The sequence below is a fragment of the Nicotiana tomentosiformis genome, chromosome 1 (genome assembly GCF_000390325.3).
Source record: "Nicotiana tomentosiformis chromosome 1, ASM39032v3, whole genome shotgun sequence".
NCBI classification, from domain to species: Eukaryota; Viridiplantae; Streptophyta; class Magnoliopsida; order Solanales; family Solanaceae; genus Nicotiana; species Nicotiana tomentosiformis.
Genome location: NC_090812.1, coordinates 35,162,511 through 35,173,424, shown reverse-complemented (window position 1 = coordinate 35,173,424; position 10,914 = coordinate 35,162,511). Strand labels below are relative to the sequence as shown.

The following is a 10,914-nucleotide window of genomic DNA, read 5'->3' as shown; positions in this document are numbered from 1 at the left end:
TTTCTTTGAAAATAATTGTTATATAACTCAACAATTAAGATGGAAAAATAAACAAAGAATAATACAAGTAAATTAATCTAGTCAAACAAAGAATATAGTGTAGTTAAAGTACTCTTTAAGCAAGTATTTATATTGGAGGCGCTCTTTCATGAAATGTTATTTTTCTTTTGTATTTTTATTTAGAATGTGTTTAAATTAAGAGTTAAAAATTTGAACTAAAATCGAACTTATTTGCTTTGTGAATAAAAGGCTTATTCAAATTAATCAAAAATTAACTGAACCAACTAATTATTCCTAATTTGTTTTTGTAGCTACTGACATGTATATTGTATGAATAACATGGTGACACCCGTAACTTTCGAATCCTACATCCGACTCTGAGTATGGTGTGACGAAACTCATACTCCTATTTATAAGAATAAAGCAGATTAGGTGCACATCAGAGCAGCCTATTGCTGACTTTGCAAATCTTGGACGATAGCACGTGATGTTGATGTTTTAAAATAAACAACTAACTTGTCTTATTCAACGTTATTTCTTCTTCATCTTTCCTATGTGTCTGTCAAGATGAACACATATCTTGAGCAACTTCAGTTATAAGGTTAAATGGATAGGGAAAGAATAGAAGACGGATTTACAATAACTGATCCTTTGCTTTCTAACCATGAAGATACTCCGGCACCGCCCACAGCCGCCGTCGTATTCAGCACCTTGGTTGCCGTCTCCGGCTCCTTTGTTTTTGGTTCTGCTGTAAGTTCATTTTTCGTTGTACCTTTGCTTCTCTTTATAGTTTGGACTTTGGATTAATTAAAGTCAATTAACTTTAAAAAAGTGGAAGAAAACGGTAATATAGATTTGGTTTTAGTATCAATTTTTTGGTAGAACGTACTGTGGAAGTGCCATAGCAGCTGCTATACCCCCTACCGGCTTGGATGGTGTTTGTTGGGGGGGGGGGGGGGGGATTTTAATAGTCGATAATTGAACCAAAAGAAACATACTAAAAAGATGGAGGTTCTATGTGCTTTGCTGAATAATAGAAGGGCCAAAATACAATTGAATGGCTACTTTAAAACGGACATGAGAGAAACTAGAAACCTTAATCAAGGTAATTTTTTGTACTTTTAAAACTCCACAGCCATGTGCTGTGATAGTCAAACACTTCAGGGGTGCATAATTAACCCCCGAACAAAATCTAGGGGCAGAAAAACAAAAAGGATCTAGGACACAAAAAGTACAACCAATCATCATCCAAATCGCAGCATTAAAGCCAAAACTTAAGAAGATGTGAGGGACTAACATTAGCAAGCACCTCCAGTTGAGTCACTGACATTAGTAATATAACAACGATTAGAAAAATAGACACTATTAATTTAGATATCCAAGTAAAAATTGTACGGTTTTAACAAATTTTCTTTCTAGTTTTTAAGTTTTCTTTTTAAATATTCCACAATATAACAAAATGTTAATGTTGTGTCTAGTGGGTTCAGTTACAAGATTACATGCGGAGGTGGATCTACAATTCAAGCTTAATAGATTTGTTGAACCCATATTGCTCTATCCGTCTCTACCTACATGATACATGGACGTGTCTAGATTTTTGATTTTTCGTATGTAAAGGTCGAAATTTAAAGAAGCAACGTAATTTCACGATCAAATCTACATGCTTGATGATTAAACCCTTCAATCCTCATTGATATGTAAGTACTAGTCATCGTCACTAAACTTGGATGATGATCAACAACATATTAAAGCTTTAACAAAAAAAATTAAAAAACAAAATACGAAGACATATAATGTTTACTAGAGGGGCATAACCATTATGATTCGCACAACTTGGTAAGTCTCTGTGACCAATAGTGTTGTTTGAGAATGCTCGGGAGTAGGCCTACTTTTTAAAGGCAGAATGTTGACAACTGGAAAGAGTCATAGAAAATGAATTATCAGAAAAAAGATACGGCACCAAAGGCCACAAATGTGTCGGATTTGTTGTAAACAGATGCTAAGTATATTAGATGGTTAAGTATAGACATAACAAATTCTTTTACCCCATTTGTACACTTGCCTAGTGAGTTCAAGTTTATGCTCCTAAAGAAATGCACCAAGTAAATTCTTCCAAGTTGCCTAGATGATAAGGGATAGCATTTCTAATTAATTTGAGTTTTCGTGCACCTTTCCCCAAAACCTCAAGTCTCGCTAATCAAAGGTGCCCCAAAGGGCATAGTCCTTGTGTAGAGCCATTCGAACTAAATTTCAAAATATGTAGATAAAATTTTCAACTTTGTGGTCTAGACTGATGATGTACCAGATCTATCTCATATGTTCATGATGAATATATTTCTATGTGATATAATAACTCTGTATGTAACATAAGAAGTGGAGTCCTTATGACTTATTGGTCGTTTCATATAACCAGGTTTTATCCAAAACTAAACTAATGTTTCGTTCCAATGCAGGTGGGATTTTCTTCACCTGCTCAGACTGGGATAATAGAGGAGCTAGGTCTCTCAGTGGCAGAGGTCAGTCCAAACATTATCGAAAACCAATTGTCCTCGTGATTCAAGTCAGTAAAGAAGTATTCATTTCACATGGAGTAAAGAATTTGATAAGGCCATAAGATTTGTTGTACTCTCTCCTGCGAGAATCTTTAATCTAATTTTTTAAATCGTTACCATTCCAGTACTCTGTATTTGGTTCAATATGGACAATTGGAGCAATGATAGGTGCTGTAATGAGTGGAAAACTAGCAGATCTCTTTGCCCGGAGAGGTGTAAGTGTTGGTTAAAAATCTGAGCATATTAAAAATTTAAACAGGACATCAACCTTTCATTTACAATCCTTTGTTTTGTGTAATTATGCAGGCAATGGGCTTCTCCGAGATGTTTTGTCTTGTAGGGTGGCTTGCAATCATTTTTGGAAGGGTATTCATCTTATCCTTATATATTTCCACCTTGATGTTGTCATTTCCTCCTCTAAATTATCTTTACTTTTCTATTGTTTTGATTGTCAACAGAATGCTTTATGGCTTGATATTGGGAGGTTGTTGATGGGGTATGGAGTTGGCATTATTTCATACGTGGTAAATACGTTGTGTGTTTATAGAATAAATTGACATATCTTATATTGTAAAAGACTCAGCTGTTGTTTTCTACATATAGGTTCCTGTGTATATAGCGGAAATAACACCTAAGAATCTCCGAGGCGCATTCACAACAGTTAATCAGGTAATCCATCAATTTTAGTTTTCATTTTCGATTTCTGGCAACTGAGCTTGGATGCTTCTGAGTTCTGATGTTTCAGCTAATGATATGCTGTGGAGTATCACTTATGTATGTAATTGGAGTAATCATCAACTGGCGCCTACTTGCTCTGATTGGTAAATTGTTTTTCTTTCCTTTTCCCTTTAAAAGCCTTTTGCTTCAAACATATATTTTTTATCCGAAATATGACATAATTTCAGGAACTATTCCATGTATAATACAGCTGTCGGGTCTATTTTTCATACCAGAGTCTCCTAGATGGCTGGTAAGATTATAAAACCTAGTCCAAGTATTTTCAAATATAGATTCTGATGTATTCAGAAATGAGCTTGCAGTTTCTCTGTGATAGAAGTTGCATTTCATTTACAAGCAAATGAAGTTAATCTATCTTAAATAGGACTAATTCAATTATTATAAATCTAGTTGCCTATGTTTTTGTCAACAGGCTAAGGCTGGCAAGTGGAAAGAATGTGAAGCTTCTCTCCAGCGCCTTAGAGGGAAGGATGCCAATATATCCAAAGAAGCTACTGAAATAAAAGTAAGTTCCGGACTTGCCATGAGTAAAAACATATATATATTTATTTATTTTATTTTAACTTCCTTTACAATATTGTGTATGACTGGAAAGATAAATAATAATTTGTATCCTATCTTGACTTGCAGGATTATACAGAAACCATTCAAAAACTCTCCGAGGCTAAGATGATTGATTTATTCCAAAAGAAATATGCACATTCTCTTATTGTATGGCAACCTTTATTTTTCTCTTACTGAACAATTGATCTTTTATCTTCTCTGATCAATAAAAATGTTATCCTTACCTATCGATTCAGGTTGGAGTGGGCTTAATGGTATTGCAACAATTTGGAGGGGTCAATGCTATTGCATATTATGCAAGTTCTATTTTTGAGTCAGCTGGTATGTAATGTTCCTATACTTAGCGTTTCATTAGTTTCTTATTAATAAAAAAATTAATAAATTTGATTATGTTAATACAAAATATATCAGGTTTTTCCGGTCGGATTGGATCAATTGCAATGGTGGTTGTACAGGTTAATTATCTTAACGCGCTAAATCAATTATTAGTCCGCTTTATCAGAGTTGAGTATTTTGGGCAATCTGCAGATCCCAATGCAAGTTTTAGGAGTTCTCTTGATGGATAAATCAGGAAGGCGTCCATTGCTGTTGGTAAATATTTTATTAGAACTCTTTTTATTGGTTCTGTATATATTTCTCTATGATGAATAGCTTTCACTTATTTAAGGTTTTCTTCAGGTATCTGCAGCAGGCACATGCTTGGGCTGTTTCCTTGTGGGATTGTCATTCTTATTACAGGTTTTGCGTTTAAAATTCTTATCTTTCAGTTCTTTTTCTGTGTCTGATCATTTCCTGATAAAATGTAGTTCACAGGATCTTCAACTTTGGAAGTCTAGCCCCTTTTTGGCACTTGTTGGTATACTGGTAATGCAATTTCATCCTTTCATGCAATCACCTTCGATACTTCTTTATGTAACACTATTTGTATCTGCCAGAAAACTATTCTCTGCATTTTTTAATATCTTCGTTATTCCAAATCATTCAATCAACTATGCCTCAAATTGCAAAGTAGTTGAGGTTGACTATGAAATAAACTAGCAAGTAATGCTATTTCATTAACTTATGTGATCGCACTGGATCCTTCTTTACATAACATCATTTGCATATGTTGAAAAACTACTTGGTGCTATACGTATATCTTAATTATATTATTTTAAATCAAAATAAGTCAACTTCGCCTCAATCCTAACATATTGTGGCCAGGCATATGAACCTCTATGTCAACTCTGCATTATTCAGGCTTATTTTATCTGAATACTGGATAATAATTAGGAGTTCTTTAAATTTTATGTTTATCCCTAAATATGGTGACAGGGAGGTCTCTAACCAGACAAAGTCATAGTGTTCCAACTAGTTAGTATCGTCGATATGGATCCTTTAATTTGCTTCCATTCAGCTCTATTATTGGCTAATTATTGATTCTTAGAGATTATAGGTCTTTTATGACAACTCTCCATTTGATTTTAGTTCTACATCTTCAAGATTGTGCTTTTCAAGGTTTACTTTGATCCATATATAGAGGAAGTTAAAGAGAGGATTTTCTGAATCAAATCTGTTTGAAAACTAATGTCAGGTCTTCACTGGATCTTTCTCATTAGGCATGGGAGGTATACCGTGGGTGATTATGTCAGAGGTTTGTTGCTCTAAAAGTTACCTCATTAATTATAAATGTTGGTATTGCACAAATCAAACACAATTTAAGCCAACTGTTTGTATCTCAGATATTCCCAATTAATGTCAAAGGTTTAGCTGGAAGCCTAGTGACAGTAGTCAACTGGTTCGGTTCTTGGATCGTCTCATATTCGTTCAACTTTCTTATGCTATGGAGCTCTGAAGGTACGGTCTTGTCTATCAATATCCACTTCCTCCGACTCCCTCAGACGAAAACAGAAAGTGAAAAGAAATTAAAGGTTGCATAAAGAACCGCCTCTAAGGCTTTGGTTTAGATATATGGCATGAGTTCGAAATTCGAATGCTGCTGCGAACTAAACGGTTGTTATCTAAGTGGAAAATGATAAGAGGGTCGGATCCATTGTTACTGAGTTTCTAACTGCACACCAATTGGTCCTCATGGATTTCTCGGTTATAAAGAGAGAGCGATTGCATAATAGAGACATGTTTTTTTCTTTTTTGCTGAATTTATCTTTTGTTTTGTTGGTGTTTCAGGAACATTCTTCATATTTTCAGCAGTATGTGGTTTGACCATTATGTTTGTCGCGAAACTGGTTCCGGAGACCAAAGGCCGCACCTTGGAAGAAATACAATTGTCGATGAATTACTATCATAACCAGCCATGAATTGTATGTTCTATGCGATACATTAATGTCTTAGTATATTTCTTTGTTTCTTAAATCCTAGGAATTTGTTCACAAGTATTAGAGATATAGTAATAAATATAGTGCTTCAAAACATCATAGAAAAATATATCTTGGTTTAGTGCATTAATTAGTTTGAGCACAAGCTACCCTAACAAATGAACTTCTCAGCAACATAAAAATATTAATCGACTACGAGTGCTTTTTTAATAAGAATTTAAGTATTGAGTTGATGTGATATATCAGTTTTAGATAGGAGGATATGATATGATTCTTCGAGTTAATAAAAAATCAACAGATCATGATCAAGATCTTGAAACGAAAAAGTAGGTTTGTGGATTGATTTTAAGAAATAACATATCTCAAATTTTATATAGGACTCATAATCAGCGAACCAACGTTTTGACCCTGAAAATAGCATTCATGGTGGAACTCGGTCTGCAACTCGAAATACCCAAAACGCTGTGGAAAACGGAATCAACTTGCGTATGATTTTCGAGATGTTTCAAGCTCAACAAGTAGAAATAGCCCAGTTGTAGAGCCAAACTCAGGCACCGACCAGACTCGTGCCCAGTTCATCCCAAGTAGTCACCCACAAAACGGGGCCAGCTATAGTAAGGTCAAATGAGCAAGAATCGGGGACTAATCCCGAAATTGTTAAGATGTTCGAAGAACTGATGAAACGAATAGAGTTAGGAGAAAGGAGGATCGAAGCAAACGACAAAAAAATGGAAACGTATAACTCCAGGGTTGATCATATCCCGGGGGCACCGCCGATATTGAATGGCTTAGATTCCAAAAAAATTGTACAAAAGCCTTTTTCCCCGAGCGCGGCTCCTAAACCAATCCCAAAGAAGTTTCGCATGCCTGAAATTCCTAAATATAATAGAACAACCGACCCCAACGAACATATCACCTCTTACACATGTGCCATTAAAGGGAACGATCTAGAGGACGATGAGATCGAATCTGTATTTTTGAAAAAATTCGGTGAAACCCTGTCAAAGGAAGCAATGATATGGTATCATAATTTACCGTCTAACTCTATCGAGTCTTTTACTATGCTTGCAGATTCTTTCGTAAAAGCACACGCCGGAGCCATAAAGTTTGAGACCAGGAAGTCGGACCTTTTCAAGGTAAGGCAGAAGGACAACGAGATGCTGAGAGAGTTCGTATCTCGTTTCTAAACGGAACGAATGGATCTACCGCCGGTCACTGACGATTGGGCTGTACAAGCTTTCACTCAAGGACTGAACGGGCGGAGCTCGATGGCTTCACAACAGTTGAAGCGGAATTTGATCGAGTACCCGGCTATTACTTGGGCCGATGTATACAATCGATATCAATCGAAGATCAGAGTTGAAGACGACCAGTTGGGGTCTAGGTCCCTTATTAAAAGGGATATCGACCGAGAACCAAGGTCAAACAATGATCGATATCGGTCGTATAACGGAGATTGTAGGAGTAGCGAACCTTCACGCAACCCCGTACGAGGCGAAAAGAGATATGATCTAGGCCAAGAGTCTCGGGGGCTGATGAACAAGAATAGGTTCGACAGGCATACCGGACCTAAGGAAGCACCACAGTTATCAGAGTATAACTTCAGCATCGATGCATCCGCCATCGTGTCGGCTATCGGACGCATCAAAGATACTAAATGGTCTCGACCTCTACAGACCGATCCTTCCCAGAGGAATCCCAATCAAATGTGTGAATATCATGGCACTCATGGCCACAGAACGGAAGATGGCAGGCAACTGAGAGAGGAGGTACCCCGGTTATTCAATAAAGGTCACCTTCGAGAATTTTTAAGTGACAGGGCCAAAAACCATTTCAAAAACAGGGATTTCAATAGACAAAACGAACAAGAAGAGCCAAAACACATCATCCACATGATCATGAGTGGGATCAATACCCCCCCAGGGGTCAGTGCTTAAACGCACTAAGATGTCGATTGTAAGAGAAAAGCGATCCCGGACTCAGGATTACACCCCTGAAGGAACCTTGTCCTTTAATAACGAAGACGCGAAAGGAATCATGCAACCACATAACGATGCACTGGTAATATCTGTACTTATGAATAAAACTCAAGTTAAACGTGATTTAATTGATCCTGGTAGTTCGGCCAACGTCATTCGATCGAGGGTCGTAGAGCAACTCGGTCTACAGGACCAGGTCGTGCCAGCAACCTTGGTACTAAACGGATTCAATATGGCATGTGAAACTACTAAGGGCGAAATAATCCTGCCAGTTAACGTGGCCAGGACCATCCAAGAAACGAAGTTCCACGTGATCGAAGGCGATATGAGATACAATGCCGTGTTCGGAAGACCGTGGATCCACAATATGAGGGTTGTACCCTTGACCCTCCACCGGGTTTTGAAGTTCCCAACATCGAAGGGAATCAAAACGGTCAACGGGTAGCAACCGACCGCAAAAGAAATGTTTGGCGTCGATGAAGTGATTCTGATATCATCATTATCATCAGCAAAAGGATCGGGTTCGAAGAAGGAACGGAATACCAAATAGCAATCACAAACATCAGCTTTGAAGAATCAGAAGACTGACGAAGATGATGAACATGGGGTCCCTCGATCCTTCGTGGTCCCCGATAATTCCGACGCTACCCAATCAACGGTCGAAGAACTGGAACATGTCATACTAGTTGAATATCTGCCCGAACGAAAGGTATACCTGGGCACGGGTTTAGATCCCGAGCTCAGGGAAAAGCTTATTCAATTTCTTATAGCTAACATAGACTATTTCGCTTGGTCCCATCTTGACATGACAGGGATCCCACCGGGAATCACCACTCATAAGCTAATCTTGGACCCAAAGTTCTACCAGGTAAAACAAAAGAGAAGGTCCCAGTCCGAGATCAAACATGCCTTCATCAAAGACGAGGTAACCAAACTTCATAAAATAGAGTCCATTCAGGAAGTAAAATACCCCGAGTGGCTAGAAAATGTGGTGGTAGTCCCTAAAAAGGGGAACAAGCTTAGAATGTGTATAGATTATAAAGACCTTGATAAAGCATGTCCTAAGGATTCTTTTCCTTTGCCTAATATCGATCGTATGATCGACGCCACGGTCGGCCACGAGACTCTCCGCTTTCTCGATGCCTATTCCGGGTATAACCAAATACATATGAACCCGGAGGATCAGGAAAAGACCTCATTTATCACTAAGTACGGGACTTACTGTTATAATGTAATGCCATTCGGCCTAAAAAATGCCGGTGCAACTTATCAACGCCTAGTAAACAGAATGTTCGAAAAGCAAATAGGAAAATCAATGGAGGTTTATATTGATGACATGTTAGTTAAATTCCTGCGAGTAGAGGACCATTTAAAACATTTGCAAGAAACTTTCGACATACTAAGGGAGTACAATATGAAGCTCAATCCCGAAAAATGTGCTTTCGGGGTTGGCTCGGGCAAGTTTCTCGGTTTCATGGTGTCCAATCGAGGAATCGAGATTAACCCCGATAAAATCAAAGCAATCGAGGACATCACAGTGGTAGATAATGTAAAGGCCGTGCAAAGGCTAACGGGACGGATAGCCGCCCTGGGACGATTCATTTCGAGATCCTCGGATAGGAGCCACCAGTTTTTCTCTTTGCTTAAAATGAAAGGCAATTTTTCATGGACTCCGGAATGTCAGCAGGCTTTAGAAGAGCTAAAACGGTATTTATCGAGCCCTCCGTTTCTTCATACCCCGAAGGCAGACAAACAACTTTATCTGTATCTAGCTATCTCGGAGATAGCGGTAAGTGAAGTCCTAATTCGAGAAGAACGAGGTACGTAATTCCCTATTTATTATGTCAGTCGAACTTTAGGTGAGGCCGAAACTAGATATCCACACTTAGAAAAATTAGCGCTTGCTTTAATAAGTGCCTCTAGGAATTTAAAACCATATTTCCAGTGCCATCTGATACATGTTGTAACAACTTATCCTCTAAGAAATATTTTACAAAAACCTGAGCTTTCAGGTCGATTAGCCAAATGGGCCATAGAGATCGGCAAGGTACGACATCGATTATCGACCTCGAATCGCTATCAAATCTCAAATCTTAGCGGACTTCGTGGCTAACTTTACGCCGGCCTTCGTACCCGAGATTGATAAAGAATTACTGATAAATCAGGTACCTCTTCGGGAGTCTGGACCCTCTTTATAGACGGTGCCTCGACCACAAAAGGGGTCCGGACTGGGCATCGTACTGAAATCGCCCACAAGTAATGTAGTTAGACAGTCTATTAAAACTACAAAATTGACTAACAATGAGGCCGAGTATGAGGCCGTGATTGCAGGTCTCGAACTAGCTAGAAGTTTGGGGGCCGAGGTCGTGGAGGCTAAATGTGATTCCCTCCTAGTGGTAAATCAAGTCAACGGGACTTTTGAAGTCCGAGAAGATCAAATGCAGAGGTACTTGGATAAATTACAAGTGACTCTACATCGATTCAAAGAATGGACTTTGCAACATATACTTCGAGAGCAGAACAGTGAGGCCGACGGACTTGCGAACTTAGGTTTGTCGGTCGAGGATGACGAACTCAACTCAGGGACTGTCGTACAACTCATGAAATCGGTAATTGAAGAAGGTCATGCCGAGATAAACTCCACAAGTCTAACCTAGGATTGGAGAAACAAATATATAGAGTACCTCAAGAACGGGAAACTTCCATCGGATCCAAAGGAATCGAGAGCTCTACGCACAAAAGTTGCACGGTTCATCTTATCCAATG

General features: G+C 38.3%; 1 protein-coding gene across 3 annotated transcripts; it reads left to right on the top strand.

Moving 5' to 3' along the window:
• Window positions 1-534: 534 nt before the first annotated feature.
• LOC104112693 (sugar transporter ERD6-like 5) lies at window positions 535-6,299 on the top strand. Of its 3 annotated transcripts, none has more exons than XR_001972574.3 (18): window positions 535-750; window positions 2,454-2,516; window positions 2,678-2,767; window positions 2,859-2,918; window positions 3,011-3,076; window positions 3,156-3,221; window positions 3,298-3,373; window positions 3,458-3,522; window positions 3,703-3,795; window positions 3,921-4,001; window positions 4,091-4,175; window positions 4,266-4,309; window positions 4,383-4,445; window positions 4,533-4,592; window positions 4,661-4,718; window positions 5,428-5,487; window positions 5,576-5,690; window positions 6,021-6,299. XR_001972574.3 is itself a non-coding variant. In XM_009622687.4 (18 exons), exons 1-18 carry the CDS (start codon window positions 607-609, stop codon window positions 6,149-6,151), a joined length of 1,413 nt encoding a protein of 470 aa, XP_009620982.1. In that variant the 5' UTR covers window positions 539-606; the 3' UTR covers window positions 6,152-6,299. The 3 variants fall into 3 exon arrangements, 2 of the variants coding, with proteins under 2 accessions (XP_009620982.1, XP_070037172.1); XM_009622687.4 differs by having other exon boundaries at window positions 539-750; window positions 4,668-4,718; XM_070181071.1 differs by lacking the exon at window positions 535-750 and having other exon boundaries at window positions 2,460-2,560; window positions 4,668-4,718.
• Window positions 6,300-10,914: the final 4,615 nt, after the last annotated feature.